General features: G+C 43.1%; 1 protein-coding gene across 5 annotated transcripts in view; it reads right to left on the minus strand.

Annotated features, from left to right (window-relative positions):
• Window positions 1-15963, minus strand: part of PPP1R12B (protein phosphatase 1 regulatory subunit 12B) — a 209834-nt gene that overhangs the window by 17481 nt on the left and 176390 nt on the right. For 4 of the 5 annotated variants that reach the window (XM_045877023.3, XM_054507946.2, XM_054507945.2 and 1 more), the window contains 5 exons: window positions 10109-10125; window positions 6459-6603; window positions 5431-5535; window positions 1999-2052; window positions 741-791 (listed from right to left, as the gene is read on the minus strand). In XM_045877023.3, the coding sequence (XP_045732979.1) occupies window positions 741-791; window positions 1999-2052; window positions 5431-5535; window positions 6459-6603; window positions 10109-10125 (372 nt within the window). The remainder of the gene's footprint in view (window positions 1-740; window positions 792-1998; window positions 2053-5430; window positions 5536-6458; window positions 6604-10108; window positions 10126-15963) is intronic. The other variant, XR_010412229.1, reaches the window with a different exon arrangement.

Genomic DNA, 15963 nt, shown 5'->3' on the forward strand with positions numbered 1-15963 from the left:
GGAATTGACTCTTCTGGGTCGACTGCCAGTTCTCAGCACTCAAAGCTGCTGCCTAGGATGGCAGTTGTTCATTAAAGTGGCTAATGGAGATGCTGGTCATTGCAGGGCATGGTGAAGGGAGAGAGGAAAGCAGTGAGCCGTGAGGTGTAACTGGTGGCATGAGCTGATTCTAGTGGCGAGTACCGAATATTACTGAGTATTTCAGGTGAAGTGGGCTGGGGCAGGGAATCGATGTGTGAATTAATCTGCATTCTGCTGCAGAATGACTCAAACTGTTTTCCTTCCAGTGAAGGGCTGAGACAGGGAGGCGCACCAGGCAGGAAAGTCTCTGGTCGCATTCAGGCTTCCCCAGGCACCTCATGTGAGGCCTGCAGAGCTGGGACCCTTGTTTTAGGGTTTCCATCCAGCCCCTGAGGGTGAAACTACTGCTTGGAAAATCTTAGAAGTTCAACTTAGGTTTGTCTCCAGTCTGCAGATGCCTCCCCTCTCCCCCCACTTAAACCAGAGGCAGCACTGGTTCCCAGAAGGGCTGCAAGGTGCCCAGAGGGGATGCTGTGTGATCTGAGAGGGCCTATGAAATGGCTGAGGAGGGATGCTCGGCTCCTCTTCACACAGCCTTTCTTCTTGAGGGGGTGGAGTGTGTGGTGAAATCTGGAGGGGTGGGCCTAGGCTCAATCACCCAGTCCTGGCAGGCATTTGGGGAACAGGCACACAAAGAGAGAAGGGAGATCTTTCCATACCTTCATCTCCTCCTCCATCTCTGACATTTTCCGCTCCAAGGCTCGCTTCTCCTGTTGAGAAACAAGGAGACTGTTGAACATCTACTGGGTTTAGAAGGGAGTCAAAATGCTGCCTCCCGGTTGACGTGTGATCAGCAGCGCCACCTCTCAGGCAAACCTCATGCAGGAGACTAAGCACTATCTGATCCGTGGGATGACACTACTTCACTGAGAGAAATCACAGGACCTCAATCTCCCATCAGAATATTAGAAGTTAAACAAATGGCAGCAGCAGGGTACTCTGGCTATTCTGTGTAAGCTGAAGATCTCATGGAATATTTCGAATGACTCCAAGTGACCAGGGCCCCTGCTCTCTATTAATAAAAGGCATCCTTATCTTCAGGAATACTCCCCTCAAATTCCTGAGGGGCTGCTTCTCCCAGGATGGGGAGCAGATGGTGAGTGGGGAAGTAGCCTTCATTGTCTGGGAAGAAACAGCACCCTTCCCCCGAACCCATCTCTCTCCCAGCCACCCACTCCTGATTTAGCCTGAACTCTAGAGATTCTTAGATTAGATGAGATACCGGGTTTTTGTTACAGGCCAAGGAAATAAAATGTAAAACTTTGCTGCTTTCCAAATTAAACAGGAGAGATGGGAACATATTATACCCCTAGGGTCAAATCACAGCGAGGGTTCATCAATAAATCTGAGTTTTCCCAATCCAAGAATGTCAAATCCTAGAAAAATATTCTGAATGCAGTCAGGAGGAGGTCAGCAATTGAACTGGAACGCCCCCTCCCCACCCCCAGTCAGAGTGAGGGAAAGATTCTGCTGGCTCATATTTCAAGTCAGAAGACCTAAATCAATGGCAGAGGGTCCTGCTGAAAACTTCCTTTCTGTTCAAGGTGACGGGAAGGGTAAAGAGACCTTGGTCGTGGGTGTGTACGTGTGTGCTGATTTACAGTAAACCAAAATATACTGTAGGTATGTGTGTGTGTGCAGTTCTGCCTATAGGCCAAACCAGTGCACGGGATGACCTTCCAAGGACCCTTCCCACCCTAAGACTGGAATAAGTGAAAAGTACTGAGCATCTGAAGAAGCCAAAAGGACTAGCAATCAAACTGCTGTCCAGAGTCACACAAAAAGAATTTATTATCAAGCTGGGAATGGAATGTGGCAGAACTCCCGCCTTCTGAAGACGAACTTTTTCCACTGGCGTGAACAACAAAGTCAGAGAAACTCAGATGAAACAGAGGGGGGAAAGAAACACACACATACCCGTTTCTCCATCTCCAGCATTGATGATCGGTCAGAGGTCTTCTCTTGTTTCTGCTAGTGCAAATTGAAGAGAAACAACAGTCACTTGGGTTGTCTGAGGGTCACTAGGAAGCCCGGTCTGGTTCAGCTTCACCGTCAGACACCCAGAAATAGATGTCAGGGCTTTGGGCTCTCACTGCGGCAGAGGCCCCTAGCAAACAGATTCTGACAGATCTCTAAGCCTGACATGATTCCCTCTCTGAAGTTTGCAGGATTCCCATTGGGGAGTAGAAGGCAGTAGTGGTGTTTCTTGAAGTTTAGCACAGTCACAAGTGCAAAGACATTCCCACAACACACACACAAACCCCTGCTAGCTCTTCAACGCCAACTATCTTCTTATGCCTCACCACCCCTCCCTTCTCCTGGTCTGTGAGTAATCTCACAACCCAGAGGAAATGAAAAGTGGCTTTTCTTCTTTAAAAGCTAGAGACTCAGGAACTTGAAGGTCTAAGTCTCTGGCACTCTTCTAAGCAATCCCTTTGCACTCATTCTTTCTGCTTTGGGCACTGATGCCGTTTCTCTTTTAAAGCAGTGGTTTGCCTGTGTGGGTAGGTTCCAGGGCTTCTCAGGAGCTCACTCGTGCTATCTGCCCTGCTTTGAACTGAACAGTTCCCCTTTTATCTCTTTTGTATACTGAGCTTCCAGGTGAGGTAAGATTTAACCTGAACAAAAGATTAGAACTTTCTTTTAGAACATCTTTGACTTTTGCTATAAATGTCACAGAAGGACCAAAAAAATTTAGCCACCAGAGCTAACAAGTAGAATTACTTCAGGTAGTGACTCTTAGACAGGGAATGGAACTGAACCTTAAGTTCCTTTTGGCCTTAGCACTGTAAAATTTCTTACATTTAATAGACTACATTTAATAAATACAGGGTGATTATTTTTATTTTGCCTAGTACCATGCACAAGCAACCTTTAATAAATATAGAAAGTATACTGGTCTTCTAGCAGACGTTTCTTTCTTCAGAATATTAAGGAATAGCTAGAACTAACAGTAAAACTCTGATTTCTGGCTCCTGTCCTGGGCTTTCACCTTCTGTTCTGAAGGTCAGGGCCATCTGCCTTTCACTGAATCTACTATGAAGCTGAAGGAAAAGAAAAAAGGCAGAAGTAGATCCTGGCGCTTGTTTCTATCCTGGTCAGCCTGAGAAGCACAGAAGCTGTCACTTCTACAGAGTGACCTTAACCAGTTCACTTCTACACAGAACTAGTTTTGACTTGTTTTTTAAATCTTAACCCCCTTAGGGTTAGGGTGGACCTTTTACGTAAGACGTCGTGTGTGTCCATGTGGTAAGGGGCTCCCTACAACGTGTGCGGCTGACGGGCCCTCCTCCTCTCTGCCCTGCCCGACAGCTCCACTTGGGGTAAACAGCAGAGAACCGGTGTGTAGCACTGCCGTTTCTCCTAATTTTTAGTCACCAGTATTTGGCAAAACGAAGTATATTCCGACACACCCAGCAAAGCAGTTGGCTAGACAGTAAACCCTTCCGCAGTGCAAGGCTGATTTTATTTCCAGTGTCCTCTGTGCAAGTCAATGTCAGCAGCTTGTTAGCCTGCTCACTGCTCCAAAGCACAAGCTGGTGGAAAAGCCAAGAACCCCTCAAGGTCAAGAAATGTGCTGTCAGAAGAGCGCTTCTGGAGAGAGTGGGGGAGCAGGTAAAATTGGGTCTTCCTGTGGTTCCTCACATGACTGCTCCCCAATTTTCTGTAAAATAGCCCCAGTAATTCCTGATGAGAAGCAGCAGCAGATCTGTATTAATTAATCACTGTCAGTTCGTGGCACTCCTCAGAATAAAAGTCGGCCTCAGGGATCTTCTGCGGGTGTGCGGTGAACGAGACACTCCACCTGGCTCAGTCAGGTTGGGGCCGGCAGAGCCCTTGAGGTTTGTTTAGTTCTACCCGTGCCGTGCGTGTGTGCGTGCACGTGTGTGCGTGTGCTCTCCTGGGCTGAGACCCACTTTTCCTGTCGCACTGAATCACTCCATGCTCAGCTGTCATCTGCGCCTTACAGATCCCCAGCAGAAGAGCCACGTTCAGCTACTCCAACCAGGCGGAGGGGGGCCTCTTCCAAACGGACAGGCACAGGCCAGGCCATCCCCTGTGCACCTGACCGAGCCCTTCCCTAGAGAATGCGGGTGTCCTGGCTGTCCTGCTGAAATCCCACGCAGTCTGTCCTGCTGTCTTCCACGTGTTGGCCCATCCCATTCCAGAGGGGTTGCTGCAAGATGTTCAGAGGTATTTGACCACCCCTGCCCCCCAAGCCCCATGTATTCAGTACTGGACAATCCTAGCGTGTTAGGCTTTGCTTTTGGATTATATCATATGGCCAGAACAACTAGCCATCTCTGGTTTTCATTTATGCCTTCCCAGTGAAGAGTCATGTTTACCTCAGTTCAGCTTTCAAAATTCTTAGTCACTGGGCATTCCAGGAGGGCAATAACTCAATAGGTTTCCTGTTAACTCAGCAATAACCCAAGACAGCACCTGCTTCGGCTTTCAGCTGCAGTGTTTGTCTCACTGGTGATGAGGTTATTGCCTCTAGTATCCTCTAAAGCGTCACCTAATTAAATCAGGCCTGGCAGTAAAAGGAAATGGTTTATCTGGTCTGTTTGCCGCTAACATTCCTTATTTCTAGGCTGAAAAACAGTGGCGGCTTGAGGAGGTAACATATGCTGCAGGACAGAATCTTTGCTTTGGGACCTGACTGTACATTCTAACACCTTTGTCCTTGATTTCTTTCTTTCTTTTTGAGAGAGAGAGAGAGCGCACAAGAGAGCGTGAGGGGCAGAAGGAGAAGGAGAGAGAAAATCTTAAGCAGGCTCCATGCCCAGCGTGGAGCCCAACTCAGGGCTCTATCTCACAATCCTGAGATCATGACCTGAGCCGAAATTGAGTCAGATGCTTAACGGACTGAGCCACCCAGGCGCCCCTGTCCTTGATTTCTTATATGACCCAGGCAAACCACTTATAAATCTAGGCCTAATTTGCTACCTCTCTGCACTGGGTTTAATGGTGTCTTGCTTATCCCTCTCTAGGAGGTGACTGTAGATAAACTGAACTGAAACATGATGATCAAGACAGGAGACACTGTCTAGGACTAATCTTATGATGCTGGTTAATACCATTTTACTAAGAAATAAGTAGATAATCCATAATATTAATTATTAGCATTCAGGCTGTTAGGACTTGTTCACTGAACTATCAGTTTTCCGTCTTAAGTTAAATGCCAATTGAACCCTGAAATCAGATGAGAATCTCAGGGGCTTCTGTCTTCCTGTCTCTGAGGAGGGCCAATCTTAATTCCATGTCATTTCCCCTCTCTAAGACCCCAAGTTACTTTGCCTCCTCACACTCACCCTGCCACCCAGCCTTTTTCCTCTTCTCTCTTACCTGGGCCATCTTCTCAAGCTTGGACTTTATATCTGCTAGCTCTAGCTGGGCCTCCTGAAGTTTTGTTTTCAGTTTTTGGTTTTCAGACAGGGCACTCTCATAGAGCTGAGGGGAGGGAAAGAGAATCAGGTCACCTACTAGGCAGGGCTTGCAGGATTAGCACTCACACAGTTTCATCCTACGAGAACCACCCCCTACCTCCACCCCAAACCATCACTGTGGGACAGATGGAGAAGATGGAGGAAGTCTAGGAAACAGAATATATTCAGCCAATTGGTTTCTTGCTTCTTAACATTGGTGAAGTCCCAGATGCTGAACACAAACAGAATGGTGCTCCAACTTCAAAAATGTTAATCTCTGGGGGAAAAAATAGTCACTGTCATTCCCCATACAAAAAGAATTATTTTTTTAGAGCCGGTCTAGTGTATATATTGATTTTAGTCAAGTTCTGCTTAACACAACATTAACAAAACAAACATTTCATTAACAAAAATGGTTTTCTCCCCTGGCATCTCAAGTACTTGAAAGGAAAGGTTTTCAAGTCAGCCCCTGGAGCTAGGTACTCTTCTGCAAGAACCAAAGGCAATGAACTGTAAAGTGTTTTAAACCCCCAACAAACCAGATTATCATTTACCATCACCGAGAAGTATTTGGTTGACATTCACAGGACCTCATTAAAAGCACATGTCTGTTAATAATATGAGTCTTACCAAATGACTCTCTGGGCTCAGACACACAGCACTACTTTTATTTCCCCTTTCTACAATTGTCAATCTTTACTTTTTCCTACACTTCTAAATATCTGATTCAAGGCATATATTTACTGCACTAAAAACAATATATGAAATGGTCTGTGTTTAACTGGTAGAGAGGTGGAACAAACCAAGAAAATTAGTTGCTACTATTTATCACATAAAGCAGTTTTCTTCTGCTTCATGGGAACTACAATCATTTTTCTACATTGGGGAAAAGGCTGAGAGGTTTACGTGTTGTAACCCAACAACAGCAAAGTTGAAAAGGGAGCCTACTTTTTTATAATCCCTGTTGCTGTCCTCCTCCACGCGGCTGGTCAGGGTGGCAAGGCGGGCCTCCCGGGCCTCGCGGCGGGCTCTTGCTGAGGCCCGGTCACTGTAAGAATCACTGCTTGTAGGGTTACTACCTCCTGATTCCAACCTGTGGGAGATACATTAAAGGTAAACATTGGTTTTAAGAATGAAGAGAGGGAGGAAGGTAATGCTTCAGGGGAGTTTGCACCTTTTCTAAGAGGCACTTGAGCACCTTGGCCAGAAACAACGCACATTCCTTCCCTGAATCCCCTCAGCCAGCATTCTCGGACCTCTGAGCTAAGCTGCGCCAGCTTGGAGGAGGAGGCCATCATTTGCCAAGAATGGAGCTTACTTGAAAAGCTGGCGGTTTGGACCCATGTGCCGACTTAAATCTTAAGAGCTTTTCAAATTAGTTTGGGGTTGAACAGCTTTCCTCAAAGAGTGTGCTTTTAAAAGCAGAAGTTTTTTCGGATCTCAATGGCTCTTAGACAATGATTCCAACGAACTGTCAATGAATCAGAAACATACGGACTTGGGAGTTCAGAGCTGGAGGGCGTGGGGGCGAAAAATGACAATGAGGGCATGGCGAGTATGTTTTTTAGGTGCACTGCAGGGTTTGTTGGAATCTCAAACATTTCAGGGTAACACCTCCGTGCCCAAACAGCTATTTTTCTACCCTCTCTTCTCCAGTCCACATTGCAGTTGTGAGCCTGTGATGAGGATTTCTACGTCTTCCAGCAGTTGAGCTCTGAGAGTCGATGGTGGCCTCATTTCCAGGAGTGGTAAGTTCATTAGTGGAAGGGTCTCTCAGCTGATTATCTGTTTAAGTGTACAACGATCATCCTGATTCTTTTTTTTTTTTAAAGATTTTATTTATTTTTTAGAGAGCGAGCGAGAGAGAGACAGCATGAGAGGGGAGAGGGTCAGAGGGAGAAGCAGGCTCCCCGCCGAGCCGGGAGCCCGATGTGGGACTCGATCCCAGGACCCTGGGATCATGACCTGAGCCGAAGGCAGACGCTTAACCATCTGAGCCACCCAGGCGCCCGATCATCCTGATTCTTAACAGTGGTTTACATTTTTCTCAGACTTTGTTCTTTCCAAATGAAAATGTGGCCCACGAGACTGCTACGTACAAACCGGCCCTGCAGAGCTCTCCCTCCCTGAACTGGGATGGTGTGCTGAATCACAGCTGTGGAACTTCCATCTCAAGGCTCTGTCCTGTGGTAGCTATTGCCAAAGCTGGGGGTGAGGGAGCTGGAATACGTATCAGAAGAAGTAGAGGAGCAATAAGGAGGACACAGCGGGGGAGAGGCAAAGCTCCTAATGGCATTAGGGGCCACTTTGTCGTACAGAGATGCTAAATCCTACAACATTCTTCACAGCTGTCTTTTTTCTCTTACACTTCTTTTTTTTTTTTTTAATTTGTAAATAGAAACCTCTTCACTGACTTTTCTGATTACAAAAGCAATACATGCTTGCAGAAAAATGTAAGTAGTACCAAAGTGTCTAAAACAGAAAGTAAAAGTCACTCCATAATCCTGCCTAAGAAATAACCCACTGTTAACAGTTACTTCATATCCTTGCAAAAGGTTAAACACATGATACATTAAAATGTATATATTTCTATAAATAAAACCAGATAATACATACTATTGTCTAACTCCTCCTCCTCCCTCCACTTATCACTACGCTTGGAGGCATCTTACCATGTAAGTAAACAGATCTGTCTCATTAAAAAAAAAAAAAAAAATGACCGCACAGTCTTCCACTGAGTGGTGTATGGTAACTGAATCTTCTAGTGACAGACACCTCTATTATTTTGAACTTTTTAGCTATTAGAAATGATGCTACAAGTGAGAAGACATGTCTACAAATTTTAGTGCATTTGCCTGATTATTTTCTTAGGATAAAATCTTAGAAGTGGAATCCTTTGGTCAAGGTGTAAGTCTATTCTAAATTTTGATACATGTATACTGTCCTTCAGAGAGTTTAATCCTTTCTAGTCCAATAGGAGAAACATTGTCATTAATTTTAATATTTGTAGATCACTAGGAAGGTTCAGTATCTTTGATTATTTATCTTTGTTTCTGAATTGTCGATTCAGAGCCTTTGTTAATCTTCCGCTTGTTACACTGTGGGAGCATCCTATATAGCAAAGCTTTTAAAACTATACAACATAAGCTGCAAATGTTTTTTCCCACTTTACTTTTTGTCTCCGTTTATGGTGTCTATTACTAGCAGAGATTTTACATTTTATATAACTAAATTGGACAATTTTTACCTTTATGGTACCATGCCTGGGAGAGTCTTTCCTATATAAAGATTATAAATATTTTCTTCTATTGCTTTTGTAGTAAAATCATTTTCTCTTAAAAACTGTAATCCATCTGGAATCTGGTTTTGTTTTTGTTTTTTGGTATGGCTTCAGGGAAGGATCTGTTTTCCCAAACAGACGGTCAGTTGTCCCAATGATCACTTATTAAATAACTCTTCCCCCACAGAGTTGACAAATCACCTTATACATATGACTTTTGGGGGACTATACTGTGTTCCATTGATATCTTTGTTTATTCTTGAACTAATACCCCACTGTTTTAACCATTAGTTTTTTGGCATATTTTGAGGTCTATAGGGAAAGTCTCTTTTCATAAATGGCTATTATAATGTAACAGAATCCACAAAAAATTAACTATAGCAAAATAACCACTCTCTACCAATTTTGCAAAACTAATTTTCTGCTAGGTTAGATGTAAATTATTTATCTTCAGCTGGTGCCTGGTGAGAGGGTGAGCAGAGGAAGAATCCATGCAAGTTTATACATTTTTAAATACATCATTAAGGTGCAATAAGCTCAATTATCAAACAAATTATAAGACTCATTTGCCCTATGCTATCCCATAACTACATTTTCCCTCAATTTTTTCTTAATTTCTCTATCAGAGGAAAACTGGAAAGGGAGAGGTTCATACTTTTGGCTCCACAGTCTTTACTATTTTTTACTTTGTTCTTCAGGAAGATCAGTTTTGTATCCTCCGATGCTAGGTGAAAAATTAGAGAGGATCATTCCCCAAACTCTTATCTGCTTCCTTAATTTTTCAGCAATTGCAACACTGGTCTTTAGCTCTTTCAATAAATTATTACGGAGCACCATCTATGTGCAAGGAATTGTGTTAGATCCACTATTAAATGACAGTATCTAAACTCAATCTCAATTCGGGCATGTATCCTGCAACAGAGTCTTCTTGAACCACCAGATTAGGCTAATGGCCTCTTCTCTCTGCTCATAATACTGTCCATACCACTATCCTGGCCCTTACTGAAGGTGAGGATAGGGTTTTATTCATGTTGTTTCTGTAGCACAGTGCCTGGTAGGTGCTGTAGGAAAATTAATGTGGTGGAAGTATACAAAATGAATTGGAAGGAGGAGAATCTGAAGGCAGGAGGTGAGTTGCAAAGCTACTGCATTAACTTAGGCAGGAAATAATAAAAGTCTGAACTACTGTGGTGGCTGAGGAAATGAAAAGGAAGGAAAGGATGTGAGAAATATGAGCACATGATATAAAGCTAAGTTTAATTAGACATGCACTTCTCACAAGTATTAAGCATGCATATAAAACAGGGAAAGGTCTTACCTAGAAAGTCTTTCATGCTAGAGAAAGGAAGAGACAAAACAAAAACAAAACCAGCATTAGCAAAGGACTGATAATTATTATTTCCATTTATAAATGCACTTTTCAAATCAGATGTCTCAACTTCACAGGTGGAGATATGGGTGCAATTTAAGAAAAGCAATTCAATGACTGCACAAAAGGCTACTTAAGCTAGTCGTCCATGACTCAGTAGATTTGAGACTGGGGAAAGCATCTTTTTTAACTGGAAGTCAGCAAACTGTAAAATGATCAAAAACGTATCCCCACCCTTATCCACCACCCAACTAACAAACCATGCTTGTGTTCTAGGAGGGACTGATTTTCTGTGCGGTACTTAGCCTCTCTGGATCTCAATATCCATTCTATTACCTTCCTTCTGTTCACAAACCCCCAACCCTGCCCTGAGTGAATACTGTAATCTACAAATATTAAAACTCAGACAGTTTCTCGCTTTATCCTAGACCTCTGGTGAAAGGTGAGCAAGAGAGTACAGGGAGCGGGTAAGTCCCATCCTAGTCCCTAGGATGGTGGTTAGAAAATGAAAAGAATAAGAAAGTACTTTGAGGTCTCAGAAGAAAGGAGTTTTGTAGATGCAAACTGTAAGCTTGGTTATCTATCGATGGTCTACCTTTGGTTGTAAACAAACAACAAAAAATGATTATATCGATATTTTACATTTTAAAAAATCATAGATGACCGTTACCCTCTTATTTCCACCTTTTATTTTTTTAAAGAACTCAGGCAAATAAAAACTCAGTTGATTTGAATGTATTTACTTATTTTCTCTTTGGAGATACTGAAGAACAACAAAGTCCTCAAGGACACACAAAAAATGGAAGAAGAGAAACAAGGGCCCAATAATCTACAAAACGAATAATAAATCCTTTGACTGCTGAGGAGTCACTCAATGACACTGTTTTGTTGAAGAAGCATTAAATGGTCCCTGGAAGCCACTGGTTTGTCAACCAACACAGCATGACAGCACAATATATACCACCCCCTAAAGCTGTCCAGAAGTGTTTGCTGAAAGGAATTCTCTCTCTAAACCACAAGTATATTCATCAGAATTCTTTTGTGGACTTTTTCAAAATGTACATATCCCAACATCAATCCTAGAGACTCTCTTTCCCTAGGTCTAGATAGGGCCTTCTAACATGTATTTTTTAAAAGTCCCTCAGATGATTCTGTGGTACAGCCCTGGTCAAGCACCGACTAAACAAAGGCTTTTTAATGTGAGGATGTGTCCCACTAGAGATGGGGAAGCCAGTAAGAAAAGTATATAGTGCCTCTTTAGCATTCTCATAAACTTGGGAGTTGTAGTGTCCTAAAACTTACGAATCTGGAATTGAGGAATGGTCCCTGTCTCACATTTATAAATGATCTTCAGGGAGAGTCATATGCCTAGCCCACACTATCAATGACTACTTTATCAACATTAACTAAGGTTGTTTCTCTTACTTGAATCCTATTTTCGAACAAAGAAACTAAATTTTAATCACCTCTCGAGAATTACTTAATGTATAAACACGTTTCAAGTCTATTCAAGTGAAAACTGAGATGCTAGACTGTTGGCGATGCCCACTCACCAGCTTAGTGTTAAGATCCAGCCTTTAAGGCATCTGGGTGAATTCAAATTCATATCCCAGGAAAACTATAAACTGACATGGCAAAGATTCATGAATTAAGAATGAACTCCATACCAGCAAATGTTAAGGCTCTAGTGAATTTAAGAACCCACTGCGTGCAAAGCCCTGCAGAAGAGGCACCAAGGAAGAATACACAGAATAAGCTGCGTGAGTCAGGAGAGCACCAGGAACATAATCAACAAGCTTGTCTGAAGCAAGGGAAGGAACACATGTGAGTAAGTGCTAAGGAGGTAAGGGTGGTAATCAGTGGGCTCCAACTACAAAGGCTTCCTAAAAGTCATGAATTTTGAGAAGAAAAGGTTAGAGAAATACAAAGACATACACCCATAGATTTAAAAAAGACATGTTGTTACGGGGGGTTTCCTTACCAGTGATGCATGCACTTATTCCCAGCTACATCCTCAGTGCCAGAACACGATGGGTGCTCAGTGAAGACTCGCGGAACTAAACTGTTAATGCTTCTGGGAAAGAGTGTGATGTCCTTGGCTGGACCTGAGCTCTAATTGTTGCTTTGACATCTTCTAGCTATGTGACCTTGTGCAAGTTACCAGCTACTCTTATGGTAAAAATTAAATGTGATAGTTATGAGGAAGTACATTCTTAAACTGTCAGCTTCCTCTCCTGCCCTGCCCCCCTCCCCCGTTCCCTTTCTGGTTGTAAAAATACTATATTGGCTGCTGATGTCAGTTAGAGTAGTAAGTTAACTTAGGACCTTTGAGTCAGGGAATTGAGCCCACAGACAACCAAATGAAACAACAATTTAACAATTTAAGAGACCATTTACTTTCTCTTGCTACTTCTAGGCAAAGCTGCCTTTTTCAAACTTCACTGTCCATATGGGAGAACCGTTCTCCCCCCCCCCCCCCCCGCCCTTGGGAGAACTATTCTTATCAGTCTCTCCAAAGACAGACCTGCCACACCATCTCTTAGGTATGGAAAAGGACCCATATATAATCAAACTACTCTGCCTTGTGCCTTCTTTTGCTTCCTCCTAACTGAAATAGAAGTCTACCTTGCATGGTATTCACTGACTGAGACCTGATTCATTTACTGACAAATCACGTTTATCTATTGACTTTGTTATTCCTAAAATGTGGGACCTCACTTGAAAATGCTTTAGTTTCCTCTTTGTAAATATCTAATTTGTTGGGTAAGATTTTAGCTACATCTTCAGCTTTAAGTTCAGCCAGCCCTGTAGACTCTGGCAGTTGCCTCTATAGTGAAGAAACAGTGTTTTTTTTCACTAAGACAAGGAAATTACGATTTTACCAGGTATCAGTTTTAGCCACTATACAGATATCAAAGCTCGCTAATCATTTCCACTGATTTATTCCTACAAGAATGACATATAATTAACCTTTTTCATTTAGGACAGTCTAGAAACACTACAAAGCTATTTATGCCCTGTTGTCACCCCCAAGAAAGTTCTCAGACAGATATGTGACAGTACAGCATGGCTGGATATGCCGTATGGCAGCCACGGAGGAGGCTGATATAAAATTTAAACACTTAAAAACAAAAAAATAGGTTAGAGCTACCAACCAGTAATTGGGTTCCTGGATATGAAAAGGTAGATTGCACAGGGTTTTCTAGAGGCCTAAATGAATCTCTCCACAGATGACAGCACGCAGAGGAAGGTAATGCTAAGGGTGCTCAAACCTGTGCGAGCTATACCAATTCTTGTCCCGACAGGCATACTTGCAGATGTTTCCCACAGACAGCCAACTAGGAAGCTGATGAATGACACCGATTTCTGCCTGCCAGGAGCAACTAAAAGCAAGTATCACAGTCTGCTGTTGATAATTTTTTTTTTTTTAAAGATTTTATTTATTTGGCACAGAGACAGACACAGCGAGAGAGGGAACCTAAAGCAGGGGGAGTGGGAGAGGGAGAAGCAGGCTTCCGGCTGAGCAGGGAGCCCAATGTGGGGCTCGATCCCAGGACCCTGGGATCATGACCTGAGCCGAAGGCAGACGCTTAACAACTGAGCCACTCAGGCACCCCTATCATTTTTTTAAGGCATGTTAAGATTTGTGTTATCAATTGGTTTTGGGGTGAACTTTAATAAAAAAATGTCTAGGTGATGAGTGATCCAGTAGACATGAGGGGAAACGATGTGCCTAGATCCAGGTATCCGAGAAAGCAGGACTTCCAAGTTAATCCTTGATCTTTCCTCACTACTTCTGACACTCCTCCCCCCCCCCCCCCCACCTCCTTGCTTTTACCTAACTTCTGGAGCTCTCTGGACTTCTTGGGGCTTTTTTTTTTTTTTTTAATTATAGCTTTCAAGGACTACCTTAGCTATGTCCTGGGAAGGTCAACCCAACCAATTAGAGGAGAGCATATAAACCTCATGAACCAAGATGTGGGTATAGTAGAGGTAGCATATTACCATAACACAATATCATTTCAAAGAAGGATGAAAACTGGAATTTCTAAAGGCGCTGGTGTTATCATTGTAATAGAAATTAGCTTAAGAGGAGTGCTCCTATAGGGCTGAAAGTATATAGGACATGGGGTACCTGGGTGGCTCAGTTGGTTAAGTGGCTGACTCTTGATCTCAGGGTTGTGAGGTTGAGCCCCATGTTCGGCTCCGCATTGGGTGTGGAGCCTGCTTAAGATTCTCTCTCTCCCTCTCCCCTGCCCCCCCCCCCCGCAAACAACAACAACAACAACAAAACATATATAGGACTTAGGGCACAATTTCCCAGCTTCTGATAAAAAACCTTTTCAGATTATACTTCCTCATTTTTTCACTGGTGGAATACCTTTAGAAACTATTGTTTTGCTTGGCTTCTTGATATTCTAGATAATCTGGTGTTTGATGAAAAAACACTGGTTAGACTTAGGGAGAGAAAAGTGGTTTCTTGGGTAAAAGGACCAGAGCTGCTTAATTGGTAGAGACTTAACTTCAATTTTCCCTTTTCATCCTGCTGTCGATCAAACTAAGCATAGTTCACTGTTATCCTGACACTGCTTCTCATTCTAAAAAGCTGTCTGCCATCCCTGCAAGGAGACTACTGAGTGAATGTGGAGAGAGGGAGACAAGATAGAGTGGGAGTTTGCCTAAGTGGTCTCAGGGGAACAGCAAGCCAGCAAGTGACATCATAAAAGGCAAGCAGAACATAGGCTAGGGAAATGAACACTGAAGGTTTTCCAAGAGAAGATTCTAAGAAGTCAGCCTAGTGGGCAGCAAATAAGGAGAAGCCCTACAACAGAGGGCTCAGGGACCCCAGCCAAATCTAGGATTTTCTGGAAGCTAGGAATGTGAGTTCCTCTTACCTATGTTCTGGCAATAGCCCTATCTTTCTCTGCAGGGTCTTTTATTTATTTATATTTTTTAAAAAAAGATCTTTATTTTTTTATTTTTATTTTTATTATATTTTATTTTTTTTATGAGAGAGAGAGCAGAGGGAGAGGGACAAGCAGACTGCAGGCTGAGCACGGAGCCCAACGTGGAGCTTGATCTCAGGACCCTGAGATCATGACCTGAAGCGAAAATCAGGAGTCCGATGGTTAACCAACTAATCCACCCAGGTGCCCCCTGGGCTCTCACTTTTAAAAACAGAACAGTTACTCTTATTCTACTCTTTCAATAGGGTCTGAAGAGCTTACCTGTACATGATGGCATCAAATATTTTAGACAAGGCATGAGTATTCTACCCTATTTGCAGGTTAACACACACATGTATCATGTTACATGCTCTAGTCAGGAAGTCGGAGAAGGAACTTCTCTAAGTGTTTTAGTTAAAGATCGTTCCTCTATCTTCTACTGAAGACAAATGAATGATGGCCATTAAGGTGAGACTCTTCGGTGTGTCTGAACTAGATAAAAAGCGTTCACAGAAGGAATTACTTTCACAGCTTTTACGGCCCAACTGGGGGCACTAGGTACTGTGAATGAGACCCTGGAGCGGAAGAGACTAAAAGCTGTTCAGAAACCAGTATGAACACAGAAAACAGAGATAAAAAGAATGATTAGCTAGTTAGGCCATAGTTTTAAAAAGTGCTCCGAAACCAAGAAGCAGGCTCTCTCCTTTCATGCCTCTTGAAATTCTCCCGTAATAATCTCACTGGTTGGGACCTGTTTCTAATAAAAGAACAGAGTGAAGATCGTCATTAATTCAGATGGCAATCCTGGAAAGGGACAGGAACCAGGCCGGTTTTGATTTGTGAAATGTGTAGGGCTCT

The sequence above is a fragment of the Mirounga angustirostris genome, unplaced genomic scaffold, assembly GCF_029215605.1.
Source record: "Mirounga angustirostris isolate CCGP_5_RB_7025 unplaced genomic scaffold, mMirAng1.0.hap1 SCAF_6, whole genome shotgun sequence".
NCBI lineage: Eukaryota > Metazoa > Chordata > Mammalia > Carnivora > Phocidae > Mirounga > Mirounga angustirostris.